Source organism: Dipodomys merriami, unplaced genomic scaffold (genome assembly GCF_024711535.1).
Source record: "Dipodomys merriami isolate MVZ:Mamm:240054 unplaced genomic scaffold, mDipMer1.0.p SCAF_33, whole genome shotgun sequence".
In the NCBI taxonomy this organism is placed as follows: domain Eukaryota; kingdom Metazoa; phylum Chordata; class Mammalia; order Rodentia; family Heteromyidae; genus Dipodomys; species Dipodomys merriami.
In genome coordinates, this window is record NW_027204826.1 from 15,557,079 (window position 1) to 15,574,697 (window position 17,619).

At 45.9% G+C, this 17,619-nt stretch overlaps 1 protein-coding gene across 1 annotated transcript in view; it reads left to right on the forward strand.

Moving 5' to 3' along the window:
- Agbl1 (AGBL carboxypeptidase 1) overlaps positions 1-17,619 on the forward strand; it is a 384,335-nt gene that overhangs the window by 82,316 nt on the left and 284,400 nt on the right. The window contains exons 12-16 of the mRNA XM_070042743.1: positions 1,614-1,697; positions 1,900-1,986; positions 2,576-2,724; positions 3,634-3,721; positions 9,974-10,112. Of these exons, the coding sequence (XP_069898844.1) occupies positions 1,614-1,697; positions 1,900-1,986; positions 2,576-2,724; positions 3,634-3,721; positions 9,974-10,112 (547 nt within the window). The remainder of the gene's footprint in view (positions 1-1,613; positions 1,698-1,899; positions 1,987-2,575; positions 2,725-3,633; positions 3,722-9,973; positions 10,113-17,619) is intronic.

Below are 17,619 nucleotides of genomic sequence, written 5' to 3' on the forward strand. Positions count from 1 at the left end.
ATCATATATATCTTTATAATATATACAGTATATAAGTATATTTACTTTATATATGTATATATCATATCTTTGTATAATGTATATGCAGTGTATATATTATATATGCATATATTATATATTATGTGTGGCTTGTTTATACAGTTCTGCTGTATATGTAGGAAAGTAGCATTGATGAGATGCATTTTCCAGGCCTTTTGGAAACTTCTGTCCACCCTGCAATCTTGCCTCCCTGCTGTGCCGTTGTGGAATCCAGTATAGGGTTGCAGTAGGCACGCGGCAGGCTCCTGACAAAGGAATCCTTCCATGATTCTAATACAGCCCCTTGCCCTGCCTTCTGCACACCACAGCAGGGTCTCACCGGCTTCACCTGGACTCTTCTGGAACTCAACCATCCTCTGCCTCTGCCTCCCTAGCGGGGAGGATTACAGACATGCACCCCCTTGCCCCTGTTAGGTTGTATTTATTGTCAAAGACAAAACTGGACACCTCACACCTGTGTTGTTAATCAAGGTCATCTTGTGAGTTACCAGAGGGAAGGTTCCCGAATGAAAATCAACAAACTGGTCATCTAGGATTTCTTTCCTTATCTACTACAAATGGCTGTCTGCTTTTTTTGCCTGATAGAGAGGAAATGGCTTCTGGACCCTGGCATGGTTTGGAAACTAGATTTGCTATGTCACTGAGGAAAGCACAGGAAGAGACACATTATCCAGGGTAGAAACTCTGGATGATAGATGATTCCCCAGAATATGGGAAAGAGCTTTGTTTTTGGCTCACCATAACAAGATTCCGATGAATTCTAACAAAGTCAAAGGGAAAAAAAGTATCCCATAGGGGGTAAGGAAAACAGATGAGTAGGCACATACTATGCCAATGGTTCAACGTGCAGACCAGAAAGTCTCATTAATTTATATTCCACGTCATCAGCAAGTTGTTTTGATGCTAGGTCCCGAAACCTGCTCCTACTGCGGGCTTGGCTGACTTCCCCAACTGCACATTATCCACCAGGCTTAGCTTCCTGAGAAACAGGCTCTAGAGTGGCGCCATCTTACCCCTGTACATAGCCCTCCCTCCCAATCCAGGCTCATGCCTTTCCTCTCCTGACCCATGCCAATGATCAGAAATGGCATGCTCCCTACCTCTTACTGAAATTCCCAGATACACCATTTCTCATACAGTCTCATCTTTGGAGCAGAGCAAGCCCAAAGAATGTACACAGTACAAGAGTACAGAGGCCTACTGTAGTGTCCCATGTCTCATGGAGTCTAGTAGTCTTACTTAGAGCCATCTCGGTGCAAGGGATCTTCTTCATGTAGTCGAAGATGCCCTTGACATGACACTCAAGGACAAAAACAGTGCTCGAGCAAACAATCCCCTAAAATTTAAGACCTTCCCTTTCTCAGTACCTACCACTTGGTGTAGTTCTATTTTCCACAAGAACATGGGTTGGGGGGAAGAGGTTAGTGGAGGTTGAGATTGGGTAGGAGTCCACCTTCTCTCTTCTTGTCTATTTCTCTGATGGCTCCCAAGGCCTTCCCTGGGAAGCCCACAGAATGAGCTGAGGAGAGAGTAAGGCCCAGTGCTTTTAAATGTTGCACTTTTTCTTTTTCCAGGATCAAGATATTGGAGGATGTCCAGAGGCTCACCCAGCCAAACGACATTATCAACAGAGTCGTCTTCAGTTTGGATGAGCCTTGGTAGGTGGCCTTGAACATTGCCTGGATGTTCAAGAATTCGCCATCATGAATGCTGCCAGGACTGGATTGTTCCCTATTGCTAATCCATTACGTATTTCTAAAATCAGTCTGATGACCGCAGGTTTAAGGGCTAGGAGAATTGTCAAGTCATGCCCACGCCTACCTATGGGATCTACTCACACATGCTCATATTTCATTCTAGGACTTTGCAAGACACCACACCCGGTTGCCTAAGGTTCTTCTCCAAGTTTGAGTCAGGAAATCTTCGCAAAGCTATCCAAGTGCGTGAGTAAGTAAGGAAAAAACTCAGCCGCGCAGGAGGGAGGGCGGATTGCCGGCTTCTGTCTTCCCCAGCCCATGGGCGGTGACTTCACTCGGAGGTTTGCGATCCGTCACAGCGAGGGGGGCCTGACAGCAGGAAAATTAGCAAGCCCTGAAGTTGGAGGGTTTTCCTCTCCAGGAATCATTAGATTAACAGACTCCCGGATGGAGGTCGAGGCAAGGGGAACTTGGGAACCAGAAGCACAAACGTGCCTCCTGGACCTTCCCAGCGGTGGCTCCGTGGGTGTTGTGGTACCAAGGCCACACGCGGTGGCTCTGGTCTCTGCACCTCTCCAGGTGTGTAGATCCCATGGCTGGCTGTGCAGCTGAGACCACTCCTGGGCTCTCTCTCTATCATTCGGTCTAAGGAATACACAGTACCGTCTCCATCCGAGCAAAGCCCTTTCCGTGAGCTCTGACTCAAAGAAAAGGATCTCATGGGCCCGCGAGCTCCGGTCTTAGCTCTGTACTCTAGAACCGGAGACGCACATGGATAGGGCCCCACCGACTTGGAATGCTTTCCAGGTAGCCCTTCCATCTTGCGCGTCCCTCTGCAGGTTCGAGTACGACCTGCTGACCAATGCTGACGTGAACAGCTCTGAGCACCAGCAGTGGTTCTACTTCAGGGTGAGCGGCATGAGGGCGGCGGTGCCTTACCGCTTCAACATCATCAATGGCGAGAAGCTCAACAGCCAGTTCAATTATGGTAGGTACTCTTGGCGAGGGGGGAAGGGAGGTGGAGGGGGGGAGACGGACCTGGAGCTCTCTGCGATAATACTAGGAATCATGTCTCCTTTCAACTTGGTTCTGTCCCTATCAGAAGCTCTTCTTGGTTTTTCCAGAAGATTGACACACTTAGATGGCCACTATGGTAAGAGAGTGGCCAAACCATGGCAGAGTTATGCAGAGGGGAGCCAGGAAGTCCCCGCTCTGCCATGGTCACAGTACATGTTAAGCTCCTAGCGTTTTCTCATTCCCTTGCCATCCCTTGATCTTTGGGGGTGGAGTTGGTCAAGAAATTCACTCTCCAGGGTTTCTGCTCCCACGGGAGCTTCGTGCCTATTCACGAGACCACAGAGAAACAAAATCCCACGGGACAGCAGCTCTGCTTCACACGCTCAGAACACTGGAGAAAAACGTAACTTCTCCTAAATATCCCAATCCGTTTCTCTGGGACAAAGGCAGGGTGTCTGCGTGGATGTTCCCTCTCTGGAGGTCTTAAGGGAGAATCCTGACCGCCCCCCACCATCCACAGTCACATGGCTTTCATTCTGTGGCTCACGACCTTCCCTCCAGCTATTCAAAATCAGTAGGATAGAAGCTTCAAACCTCCCTCTCCCTCGGTGAAGTTGCTGCTGCTTCTTCACTCCACCTCCTTGTGCCCGGCTTACTCAGAAGGACCCCTGGGATTGCTTGTAGGGCTCACCAGGATAATCTTTGCTCCACTTCAGGATCCTGAACTGAATCACATCCCCAGAGCCTGTTCATTAGTCCCTCACATGGATGACGTCCATGGTTTGCAGGGATTAACATCTGGATGTCCCTTGGGGATGGTTATTCGGCCAGCCCAACTCTTTTTTCCTCGTGGAGTAAGCCCTGGTTTGGTTTCATGTAGGGATGCAGCCCACCCTGTACTCTGTGAAGGAAGCGCTCCTCGGCAGAGCCGGCTGGATACGGACAGGCGATGAGATCTGTTACTACAAGTGAGTGAGTGCCGCTCGCTGCCGTTCATTCCGCGTCTCCTCCTTTTCCCTATTGATCTTATAAACACCAGCAATCTGTGTTTGCCTGTTGTCTGAGTCCGTCACCCTACCCCGCAGAGGTATGAGCTGACTGTGAGAAATATAGGTTGATTTATGGGGAGAAAAGAAAAAAAGAAAACACTTTATTTGTAGATGTGCAAACTTTTAGACTTTGCTCTCAGGAATCAGAACTTGTACAGACTCCCATCTGTGATGTTTGGAAGCTCGTGGTCCCAGGTCCATCCCTGGGACAAGGCCTGTGAGATGTTCCAGGCCATTCCTAGACACAGGCTTTGGTCAACCGAAGGGCGAGGGAGTCCCACAAATTGGCTTCCACTGCCAGGTCGTTTTGTGCAAATAAATAATAGTAAGAGAAGGGATGGTTATGACAGTCATCTCAAGTCGTCAGTCGGCAGACCCCTGTTCCATCAGTTCATCCTGCAAAGTCGTAATGGGCTTTAAAGTCACACATCATTTTGATGGAAAGTAATGGATGCCACACCTATGAATTGCTTAGGGATGCGTGTTCCTTCAAATACCTACGGGAGGTGTGGGGAAAGGGTAGGCAATGTGTGAAGGGGTAGAATTCGTGTCAGTCACTATTGGTTTATGGTGAGTGTCTTATGACAACCAATAGGTTGGTCCTTATTTGCCTGGGTAATGTAAGTCACTTGGTCTTATTTTAAGATGACCAGAGGCCCCTCAGAAAATAATTGTCAGCTGTTCTAGGTGGGTATCAATATTAAAATCAAAGGCATACACACGCGTTCCTCTTAGCTTTGCACACCAGTCCTGAGAGACGAGGATCGAAGGTCTTGTTGCTCTCTTGAGTTGAGGCAGACTCACCACTGAGACAAGGGTGCGCTATCAGATTCAGTGCCGAAGTGACAGATTGCAATCTTCAGGCCTTTTTATTTTTATTTTTATTTTTTGTGGGTTGTGGGGCTTGAACTCAGGGCCTTGGTGCTGCCCTTGAGAACTTTTGTTCTAAGGCTAGCGCTCTACCACTTCCATCCACTTCTGGTTTTCTGGAGATAGGAGTCTCATGGACATTCCTGCCCCGGCTGGCTTTGAACCATGATCCTCAGATCTCAGCCTCCTGAGTAGCTAGGATGACAGGCGGGAGCCATGGGCGCCTGGCTTGGCCTTGATGTTTTAAGACACCACTCCACACACGATCTTCCTATATCCTTTAGGAGAATGGCAACAATGTTACCACTTCATTTATTTCCCATTCACCTCAATGGCAAATGACTGTGGAGGCTACTTACCTGAAAACTCTTAGTACTTCCTTTATGTCCAAAAAGATCGAGGTGGCGTGAAGAAGCGCACCAGCACAAGGAACAAATATGAAAAGCTACATTTGGATCTCAGTAGCTCTGAAAATAGTTCCGGCCCATCGGGGTGGAAGATCCACCTTCAGACTGGCTTTAGATCAGGAACTTAGTAAGTCTGGATGTCACATGAAGTTTCAGGTCCTCCTCTGATGGGACGGAGCTCTCCCCCGGGAGGGCTTCCTCTTGGGGTGAGGAGATAAAGAGCAAAGTCACAGGGATGAGTTGTCTGCAGACCCACGCATCCAAAAAAAAAAACCAAACCAACAACCAAAACCCAGAGCTCTGGCCTCAGGGAAGCCCAGGGTAAGAGCGTTTTAGATTCATTAACAAGACAATTGTTCTGTGATGAAAGAACCGAGGGGTAAGATGAAAACAGGGCCTGTGTAATGTAATTCATTTTTTTGTTCATATGGCAGCCAGAACAACAGGGATGAATGGATAAGATCGCTACATTGTAACGGAGTTTGTTTGACAATTATTCGCCGCATTGTGCGAACATATTTCCAAGGCGAAGAAGTCACTAGATAGTGGCAGTCTTGATTCCCCGCCACGAACCCCAACACGTCTCCCTGATACACAGAGCCACCTGGCACACCCTGTCTGTCTCCCTTCTCCCGGGTCACCATCACCGGCTATGTCGACTTTACTACTACCTTTATTTGTTTATTTTTTTTCTGGCATATGAATTGGGGAGACGTTCACTTCCTCGTTTCCTGTCTGTCAGGAGACAGCATGGCGCGTGGATGGTTCCATTCCCAGACTCACAGCCACGTGTCAGGGGAGGCCGAGATGTCCCTCTGGGAAGATGTGTGAGCCGTGGTGGCTGGGCATCTCTCCCAGAGGCTAGGAGAAGGGCTGGGAACGAATGGCTTTGTGGGATCACCTATCAGCTCCAAGGAGCCTCCGGATTGCTTCACGAGTGTTCTGCCGTCAGTTAGCTATTGTCATCCGTGTCCTTCGCTCTGGGATTCCTGTGCAAATTAGGCCTAAATAAGTAACCTAGGCATTAATACAGCCAGAGCGAGGGTCATGGATGTATATCACTGCATCTGGATCGTTAGTGGAGATGGATGGTCTCACACACTTTGTGTCCAAGTTAGCCTTCACGTGTGAACCCCCAGATCTTCTTTTTTCTTTTTTTTGAGTAGCTAGGTTACAGGCCTGAGCAGTCACTCTTGGTCTCAACTGGAAGCTTCTAAGTTGAATGTCATAAATCACGAATTAACTGTTTTAAGAGGTTTAATTTAACTTAGAAAATAACACACACACACACACACACACACACACACACACACACACATACAGTTAAGAGTAAATAAGGGTGGGGGTGTGAATTACTCCCCCTCTTTCCTGAGGAAATTTCCTCTGCGGTCAGCGGGCCTTACCTGTGGGTTGGAAAACCGTTAATGCAGAATTTAATACCTCTCTCACCATCCATCTAGAATAGATGGATAAATCTTGGACAGTTTAATTTCCTTCTTATTGCTCAGATATTTATATATTTCAGGAGATTCCCCCTCCCCATACTTTTTTCTCCCTGTGCACAATTGATTTCCTACCCATGCTGGGGAAAAAAAAAAAAACCCAGTTCTCTCTTCTATCCTCCATCTCTCCACCCATCTCAAAGAAGATTCTGGAAGAATCGTCTTCCAGAAAACCTCTCAAGATGAAATGCAGATCCGTTTCTTTCTGCCTCTCAGGAAAGTCAGCAGGGACAGGTTTGGAGCTGTTGTTGTTAATTTTTTTCTGTGTTATTTACTTTCCGGTGACCCTGCTTCTGCGCCCGACAGGCAGAGCCTCCACCTGTACACACCGCCACCTCCTCTCCCGCCCACTTTGGCCTAAAGTAATTATGGTGCTGAAGAGCAGATTGTGGGAAGCCGTGCACTTCGGTGTGGCTGTGAAATGCCCAGCCCTGACCTCTCCTGACATTTGTCCCCGCTCCAGAGGAGACGTAACTGCTCACAGGAAGACAGATGTCACCCCAGAACCCTGCCGTCACCCATCCTGCCACCAGGTCTCAGGAGAGACATTTGGTGCCACATAGACTATTAGCGACACCACGGGCACAGATCCACCCAGCCGTCCAGCGACTCTGCGTTATTAGACCCTGTGAAGTGAAATGCTGCACCCTTGCTGCAAGCTTATCTAATTCACTCTGCAGTTGTACACACACACACACACACACACACACACACACACACACACACACACACACACACACACACACACACACACACACACACACACACACACAGAGGAAAAGGAGAGACAGTGAGTCTGCAGAGGGATTTGGATTGAGTTCATACAAGTCTCATGGATTGGTCTTCCCTGGGCTGGTCTTGAACTGCAATCCTCAGGAGCAGCTAGGATGACAGGTGTGAGCCACAGTGCGCCACCTCACGGAGCTGTGAAAACAGCTGGTTCTACACAGCCCAGGGCATCTTTGCCCCCAGCGATGACAGATCTGAGGGCGCACCCATTTTTGCCGGATTTTTCTTTTGTTGTTGTTGTTGGTCGTGGGGCCTGAACTCTGGGCCTGGGCGCTGTCCCTCAGCTCTTCAGCTCAAGGCTAGCGCTCTACCGCTTGAGCCACAGTGCTACTTCTAGCTTATGTGGTGCTGAGGAATCGAACCCAGGGCCTCATGCATGCGAGGCAAGCGCTCTACCACTGAGCTGGACAACTAGGAGCAGGGTCTGGTGAAGGACGTGTTCAACGGATATCAGTCACCACGAGCAGAGATGAGCAGAGATGCCGTAATGTTGTCCGATGCCAGCCTGGCACCTATGGGATGCTTTCACAAACTCTCATCTGAATTATTTTACATTATTTCTTTTAGACTCAGGAAGTTTGTAAGCAGCCACAATTTATGGAGGATCAAATTTCTAATTTTACTTGCATATTGAACCAAAAAAAGAAAAGTAAACAAGCTTTTTTTAAAATTTATTTTTTATTGTGAGAATACCGTACAGAGGAGTTACAATTACATGGGCAAGATAACGAGTACATTTCTTATCAAGCATTGTTGCCTCCTCTTTGTTTCCCCTTCCCATCCCTTCCCATCCTCCCCCCTCTCCCCCCACCCGATCCTCCCCCCACCAAACTTGTAAAGTTCGTTTTTCGACATAACAACTTGTACATCTCATTGTTGCAATGGGTCCACCTGTATCCCTAGTTAAACGATTTGTTTTTTCCCTTCCCCTCCACAAATTATACCAACTTTTTAAAAAATACCTTTTTAGCTTCTTCTCCATTCCTTAGAGGCAGGTGGTATAATGGAAACCATCTACCTTTTCAAGCTAAGGTCACATCCAAAATGGAATCTTACTCTCTGTGCTGTGGAGAATTTCCCAAAGCACTTAGCATCTGTGAGTCTCCATACGTCCCTCTGGACAATGTACACACAGAACTTACCTTGAACAAATGTTATTCAGGTGAGGGAGAAAATGTAAAGCGTACTGATTGTTATTCTTGGAGTCTTAACTCCATGTATGCATGCATGTATGTATGTATGTATGTGTCAGCCTTGGGGCTTGAACTCTGGCCCTGGGTGCTATCCCTGAACATTTGGGCTCAAGGCTAATGATCTACTACTCAAGCCACAGTTCCCTTATGGCTTTTTGGTAGTTAACTGACTCTGAACGCCAGCCGACTCCGAACCACAATCACCTATAATAATAATAAAATAATAATAATATCACCATATTATTATTAAATAAAATAAAATAATAAAATAAAATAATATCACCATATTATTATTATTATTATTTTACAAACTTTAAACAGTTATTGTGTCTAGGCATGATACTCCGGTGTGGAACAGGAAGATGGCTCAGCTAAAAAGTGATGGTCAGTGGCGGAGACAGAGCTTGCAGAAGGGGTATATCCAGGAAGACTTCCTGGAAAAGGAAAGGCGGGAGTTCAGTGTTGTAGGAAGGGGAGGGGCTGGCTGAATAAAGAGGAGGGGGAGGTGTTCCCCGCACAGCTGAGAGGAAAGGGAGCGACAGTGTTCTGCAGCATCCTTCCACCCCTACACCTCCTACGCCGCTTCCAGAAAACAAAGCACAGCAAAAACAACTCTGGATGGCTCCAGAGAGATTTGCCAGACATTTCTCCATGAAGACGATGATTCCAGAGGGCAGGGGCTTGGCTGAAGCCCTCTGCCGAAGGAAGTGTGTTGGTGTTCACGTCAACTTTTGAACCGCCCTTGCTACAGGAGACCAGAGTGGGAAAATCTAATATTAGCTTCAGGTTCAGCCAGAGCTCAGACCTTAGATTAGGGTTTTAACAATCTCCTTGAGTCAAAGCTCATTTAAAATGAGGTGTAATCCGGTTTTCTTGAGTTCCAGCCTTGTGCATCACCCTGGGCCGCGGGGTTTGTCTGCGGGGAGGGAGCGCCACCAGGTTTAGAGCTGAGGGCAGAGAAGGCAGATTTCATGTTTTCACAGCTGCTGTTTACATTCTTTAAGTCCAGTCACCAGGACCTTGGAAGGTCAAAAGCCGAGAGCTAGCTCGTGTGATTGCTCTTTGCCTTTCGCCAGAGCTGTTTGATTGGTCCCAGGAAAAGTGCACAGGCTAAATACAGAGGTTTCATTGTCCTGCCCTCTGTCTTCCTTGCTGTGTGTCTTTCCAGACACAGCCAAGAAGGGTCCATGGCGACGGGAGGTAGCTGGGCCGGGCTCCGCGGGGTAGAACCGCTCCGTGATCGGGCAGTGTGGTCACCTGCCCATTTCTTTGCTTTCTGAATTTCACCCACAAGAGTGGTTCCCGGGCAGGCCGTGGTCCCTGTAACACAGGACGTTGATAGCACGTAGGACCTCGAGGCTCTGTCTTTAACCGTCTCTCTCTCCCATCCTGTCTTTTTTCTTCCTCCAGGAATCATTACTGCCAGCACGCAGCCGCGGCAGGGGGAACGAAGCACTATTACACCCTGACCTTCTCCGTCACCTTCCCGCACAGCGACGATGACTGCTACCTGGCTTACCACTATCCCTACACCTACACCGCCCTCATGGTAAGGCGCTGTCCTGCCAGGCACAGGAAGGGATCCCTGAGGTTTCCTTGAGAACATTCTAGAGACCTGGGCATGTTGGATGGTGGGGGGTGGGGAGGGGGAGAAATAATTGCCTTCCCTGAGGGGTTCAGGCTTTGCCATCACAGACCTGGGACTCTCTGCGTGTCCCCTGGCCTTCCTGAGACAGAGCGTGAGGCCGACTCAGGACGAAGGGTCATCTGAAGGCCCAGGTTGTCCACACATGGACGGTGGGAGATGGGGGCCTGTCTGAGGGGGAGAGAGAGCTCTGTCTCTGAAAGGCCCTCAAGTTAAACGCGAGGCACACGGGTATTGAAATGGAATAAACCCACCCAAATCCGAAGAGCTCCTCACTGAGCAAGCTCGAGCAGAAGGCAAAAAAGACGCACGGAAAATCTCCCGAGTCTCTCTGAGCAAGCAGCCACTGCTGCTTCTCTAGTGGATTCGTGGCTATGGCCCAGAAGCTTCTGGAAGGATCCAGGGAGCACGAGAAGGGTAGAAGAAGAGCACACAGACCCACTGGCCCATTGGCCTTTCTAGGGAAAGAATAATTCAGACTCTCAGCTCACATCCTTATGTTCTGGAAGGCTCTACCAAAAAGTCATCCGAGGCAGTTTTGAGTAAACAGATGGTTTGTGTCACGTGTTTTCTGTCGTTTTTTAAAAAGTGAAGAGAACGATTGCTCCTCCCTCACTCTCTCATGGGTATCCTGAGGAGGATTAATGACCTACCATATCTTCTATGCTTTTATCCTCTGTGTTAATGCCAAATGTTCTTAGTGTATGCATAATGATATGTGTGCGCGCGCGTGTGTGTGTGTGTGTGTGTGTGTGTGTGTGTGTGTGTGTGTGTGTGTGTGTGTATCATTTAGCCCAGAGGAGGACCATTTTTATTTTTAAGACTGTGAAAAGGAGTTGGGAAAGATAAAAACCCTGAACATTCTCCCCCTTCAAAAGGAATGTTCAGGTATAAATAGAAGTTTTCCATCTTCAACCAACCACTTGGCTAATCGCTGCATGGAAATACATCTGTCCTTCCCTCCATATGTTATTTAGCCTGGAGAGAAAGTTCTACGGTGTTTTTCCAGATTGCCAGAGATACACAACTGGTATTATTTGTGTGCCGAGAAAGGGAAGAGCTCACAATGTTAATGAGAGAAATGCATGTCACGCTGTACGCTGAAGCAAGCTGTGTGGGTTTAAAACATTTGTTGCCTTTGGAGAGAGAGTGAGGGAATGAACAGGCAAGACTCACAGCCTCCTTCCACAGCTGTCTGCATGGTCTGGCCCGTGAGATCCTGCAGGGGAAGAAGTGTGTTTAGGAGAGGACTCCGTGCAGAACACGTGTTTTGTTTGCCTTTTCCTCTGGAGACAGGGACCCGGGGTGTTAAGACATCACTCTTGTCAACGGTTAGCATTTCTTAGACCCTGCTGAGATTCTTGGCGACAGTCTCACACATTAGAATTCAAAAGGAGCTTGGAAACGTCGTCTCCTTCGCCCTTCACACGCACAGATGCAAAAACCGAGAAGGAAAAGTCCCACATCTGGCTAACGGCCACCTGAGAGAACCAAACACCGGCCCGTCTCTGGTGTTAATTTCTGGAACCTTTTCCATTCCACCATAGGGAAGAAGAGGTTCTGCTTTGGGAGTCGGCTCCGTGAACGTGTCACTGCGGCCGGACATGATAGACGCTCACACGTGCTTCAGTTGCACAAGCTTGTTTGTCCTTGAGTTACGGGACATCTCTACACCACCCACCCACGGGTTCCATGTGCAATTCTGGGGATAATGGTCGTTGCCAAACACCGTCTGACTCTTAACCCCAAGCTGTTTTTAGTGGATCCTTGCTGGGTGTCTGCACGTTGCTTTAAAGCCTGTAACTGTTTGGTGGAGGCTGGATCTCACTTGGATGTCTTGCTGCCTTTTTGTGGGTTGTGTCACAGAGGCCAGAGCCCAGGATCTAAAGTTTACAACAGATAACTAAGCAACTTGGGAGCCAGTGAGGTCAGAGGGGAGATACTTTTGTCTTGAAGTGAAGAGAAAGCACCAGAAAAGAGATGTCTTCCAAATGGTTCTTCATTCCGAGGTGGAGGAGAGAGGGCCTGGTCAATTTATCTTTGCTGCCTGGCGATTTTGCCTAGTGACTAGGGATGTCTGAGGAGTTAATGAGAAAGGAAGACAAGACACGGAATGCTTCCTCCTAAGTGAGCAGAACAGGGCTGGAAGGACATTTGGTCACTTGGAAATGAATATGTGTGTGTGTGTGTATGTTCTCTGTTTGAGCTTTTCCTTTCCAATATCTTTTGGTCTTGTCCTTCCTTAGCTTTACATTGATAATCGACTCTGTAACTTCTCCCAAAAGTCCTCCTCTTACCACAGACAGAACAAGCACACTGTGTAATGCACACTGCTCATTTTTTAGTTCTGGATGTGTCCTGAGGAGGAACATTTTATTTTTCTTCCAACAGATCAAGTGATAAATTAAATGTGAGTGGCACCCTAAGGGCAGAATTAACAGTATGTTACTTGAGGGTTAAGCTAAGGGGTGGAAAACACATTTCCACCTGGAATTCACAATTTGTAAATCTCTTAGGACGTGGATTATCTTTAATGATGGCCGACATTCTTGTAGCAGAGAAGTTCTTCAACGGATGTTTTTCACTGTGAATAGTTATGAAAACTTAAAAAAAAACCCGTTAGTATTCTCTTCTAATGAAGGAATTAGTATTTGGTTCTTTCAAATTAATATCTTCCAGATGCTTACCAGTTATTTCTGTTGGATAATTGTCCAAATTACAGCATTAAAATCAAGCGAAGAGAAATGCAATATTATGATCGTTCTGCAGCAAACAAAAGGAATTACATTTTAATCAAGCACCTCAAGGTACTGGTAATTGAGATGACGGTTGAAGTGATGTCGGTACTATTCTTCAAGGGACCAGGGTTGTGTTATTGATAATACCTGGTAGGATTGATAGAAAACTGGGTTCTAAGACAGCTTTCGATGGATACCTGGGAGGTAGAGAAATGGCATCTCACTGAGAACTTCTCACTGCGTAAATTGGCCAAAGACAAGGAAAGAGGTTATCAGTAGAATCTGCATACTTGGAGGGCTTGAAGCTCTTAAAGGGTTGGGCTGGGATTTTTGGATTTACCAGATGTGTGTGTGTGTGTGTGTGTGTGTGTGTGTGTGTGTGTGTGTGTGTGTGTCTGTGTTTGTGTCTGTGTCTGTGTGTGTCTGTGTGTGTGTGAGAGAGAGAGAGACAGACAGATAGACAGATAGACAGAGACAGAGAGAGGAAGGCCACAGGTACAATATCCTATAAGGGATTCAGAATAAATGGTTGATGTGTCAAAGGAAAATACCGACTTAACATGTGGTAGATCAAAGATACAATGAGCAGGTTGTGAATCAACATTGTCAGGTAATCAATAGACAGAGAGATCCTGACGTGGTACAGAAGAGAAGGGAGACACGGGTGAAGGTGGTGGACACGGAGGAGCTGGGCGCGAAGTCTGTTCTGCAGGCGCTGTGTTGTGTGGGAGACAGGAAGTGATCTGTCAGGGGGACATCCCGCTTGCCCGGTCTTGAGCCCAACGCAAGGACAAGTTCTGGAATCAGGTGGACCTGGGTTTGAGTCTCGGCTCTGAGTGTCCATGCTCTCTAACCACGGGAATTCTTTTTCATGTGTTCTTGGCCCTCACGGCTAGAGGATGCAGACATAAAAGCATTAAGTATAGTGCTGTTGTGAAGACTGATTGATTGATATGTGAAAATGCCTGTCTTCATTATGCGGTAGTAGATGCTAACCAGTAGATCATTTATTAGCTTTAAGATTATTTTCCCCCTTGGACTTAATGGATACACATTGCACAATGCGTAATAAAATTGAAAGTGCACAAAAATCCAAATAAGACAGAAAAGAAGTAAATGCAAATGTTCCTGGTGGTTGCCTTAGGGTGGTTGATTACCATTACTTTTTATTTATTCATTCTTCCAAATAATCAGTCATAAAGCTTTTATTTTTAATGGGAAAAGTATTAAGTTATTTTCTTTATAGTTGACAAACCTGTGAGCAGATATCTGTAGATTCATTGTCTCATCCATTCGTTGTTGGCAGGGGAGAGGTGTAGATTCATTGTCTCATTCATTCTTTGTTGGGCTTTGAACTCACGCTTGGGCAAGTGTCGTACCTCTGGCAGATGGAGTCACACTTTAGCCTGGGATCTACCTGAGACTGATTCGCTTCCCCCGGCCTCCTGATAACTGGCATTACAGCTATACCCCACCATACTTGGCCAGGGCCTGGTAGTCTACTTGCCAGGCGATCTGTCACAGAGTTACATGTCCAGCCCTACTCAATTTTAATCATTTGATATCAGATGCCTTCGGCAGGCTGTGGCCTGTTTGTGACATCATGGAATAATGATGATTATTTTTCTTAACATGGTTGAATTCTTAAGACTCTTGTGGCTATAATAAAACCAAGGAACAGAGAGAGAGAGAGACAGACAGAGACAAGAGAGAGAGACAGAGAGACAGAGAGATGGAGGGAGGGAGGGAAGGAGAGGAAGAAGGGAGAAACAGGAAAAGAAGAAGAGAGATGGGAAAAAGGGAGGGAGAAATAGAATGAAGGTTATTAGGAGGGAGGAAGATAGGGAGAAGGCAGAGAGAGACAGGGGGGAGAGAGAGAGAGAGAAAGAGAGAGAGAGAGAGAGCAGAGAGAGAGAGAGAGAGAGAGAGAGAGAGAGAGAGAGAGAGAGAGAGAGAGAGAGAGAGAGAGAGAGAGAGAGCAATCAAATGCTAACTCACAAAATCAATCCAGCAAGATGGTATTTTCTAGCCACGCTCTGTAGCACCTTAGTTTCTTGAGGTCTTTAGAGAAAAAAGTTTATCAGTCGTGTAAATTTACGAAGTGCATGTGTTTCCACACTGCGTGCTGGCTCATCAAAGCACCGGAGAAATCCTGCAACCATGGAAGTGTTTTCACGATCTTTGACTTACCATTTCCCAAGTGCTCTAGCCGTGAATGGTCTGTCTCCCCCATACCTCTATCCATACCACAGCCCTTCTTAGCATCAGGTCCTGCACGCCAAGGTACACTGCTCCAGTGGTTTCTTTCTTGGATCTCAGAGCCTGGAAACTAGATGGTGATCATTGCAAGTTTCAGTCCAGATCTCCATAATAAAAGAACATTACTCCTCTGAGTGATCTTCACCTAGAAATGGATGGGCATGACAAAAATAAGTTACTTAAAATTGTACAGTGTCACACAAATCCAGCATGACCCATCTCTGCATCAAGAAGAATCTGGGTTTTCTCTTTTCCAGGATGGCTTTGAAGAGTGGCTGACGTTTGAATGGACTCTTTTCCATTCTTGTCTCTGTTGTGATACCCAGATGTCTAGTTCCCACATCGAGACTTTAATGAGTAATTTTAAATTGATTTTCTATTTAATTGATGAGTTACTTTACTACGTGTAAGGAAGCTACCTTTCCTAAATACTTGTTGTATTTATTGTGCTGTTTGAAATGCCATTTTTTATTTGTCCTCTGTGTGTGTGTGTGTGTGTGTGTGTGTGTGTGTGTGTGTGTAGTGGTACTAGGACTTAAATTCAGGGTCTCTGGTCTTATTTGGCTATTCTTTTTTTTAAATTTTTTATTTATTTTTTATTGTGAAAATACTGTACAGAGGGGTTACAATTAGATGGGAAAGATAATGAGCACATTTCTTATCAAGCATTGTAGCCTCCTTTGTTTCCCCTTCCCATCCCTTCCCAGCCTCCCCCCGACCCCCCTTATTTGGCTATTCTTATCAAGGCTGGGTGTTCTACCAGTTTAGCTGTGCCTCCACGTCTGGCTTTCTGCTGGTTGATTGGAGATAAGAATCTCACAGACTTTCCTGCCCATGGTGTCTTTGTCCTGTGATCCTAGGCTCTCAGCCTCCTGAGTCGCTAGGATGACAGGTGTGAACCTGGCAGCTGGCAGTTTCTTTTCATTGTTATCTAAGAAGATGGATTAACAACTTCTGCCTTTTCTTTGAAAGCGTTGTAAAATTAATTATTGTCATAATTTCATGGATGTTTGAGAAAATTCAATAACGGTTGTTCTGTCCAAAGACAAAGTTCGCTGGGTATCTAAGAAACAGTCTTGCTCAAATGTGTTGTGTGGGCTTCCTATACTCAAGGCTGGCGCTGGTTTAGAATTTCCCAGTGCTGGCATAATTTTTCTCCGTCTGCTGTTTTGTGTTACATATTTCAATCCCATGTTATTTGATTCTGAAGATTTATGGGCTTTATATGCTCATTGTGAATTGTGCCCTTTATCAAAATAAGATTTTAAATTTCCACTGAATGTGCTTGATGTGGAATATGACTTCGCCGCGTATCGGTATTGCCTGGCTGGCTTTAATTTATGTTTCTTTATCCGTTTAGTCTCAATATTTCTCCCTTAAAATGTTTCAGTGGAGACAAACTAAATAAAGAGATAATTTGGAAGCATTTCTCATACGTGTCATGCCTCTTTAAAAGTACCTGCTGTGTAGAACACGCCTTAGAATTTAGGAAGAGCAATCTGAACATTTGTGTCATTTAATAAGACTGATTAATGTTGTGTGTACTGATAATACTTTTATTGTTCTTCCTGTCATTCTGGTTTATGTTTGTTCTCATGCTTCACTGTACTGTCTTCTTTGTTTTGTTTTCTTTTGCAGTGTGGACAATATTTTCTTTGAGTTTTTCACCCTTGTGTTTATGATTCTTACTAGTTCTTAAAAAAATCACAGTTGAACTCGTATTTATTCATTGGAAATAATATCCAGCATTAAGAGTTATTACATGACAGGTGCTTTTCACATATATTACATAATTAAATAATAGCAACCACTGTGTCAAATGGGAAATACTATTCTATTATTGTTGTTGTTGTTATTGCTATTAACTTTTTCCCAGTACCAGGGTGTTTGCTCGTGGCTAGCATTCTACCTACTTGAGCCACACCTCTACTTCTGGCTCTTTGTTAGTTAATTTGGAGATTAGGAACTTGTAGATTTGTCTGCCCAGACTGGCTTTGCATCATAGTCATTACATATCTGAGCATGTATGCTGTATTTCTTCACGAGCGAGGGCATGGCTGGCTGTAGGATGTTGTTTTACAGTCCTTTCTATTTTCAAACCCTCAGCTATACTTCATTTCCTCTGGCTTCTAGTATTTCAGAGGAGTTATGAGACAGAATGTTTTTGTGTGTGCAGATATATTAACAATAGGTTTATTTATGCAGACACACACATGTACTCATCTCCTTTAAAAGTGAATCTTAATTATAGGGCACAAATTCTTTGTGTTCTTTGTTGGGTGTCGGGTGTAGACTAGCAGGGGAACATGAAAGACTAGGCTTTATCCAGAATCAGTTTCATCCACAAAGAAAGGAACAGCAGAGCACTGGTAGGGAGGGCATAAGATAAGATTCTTGGACTCCCTGATCCATTC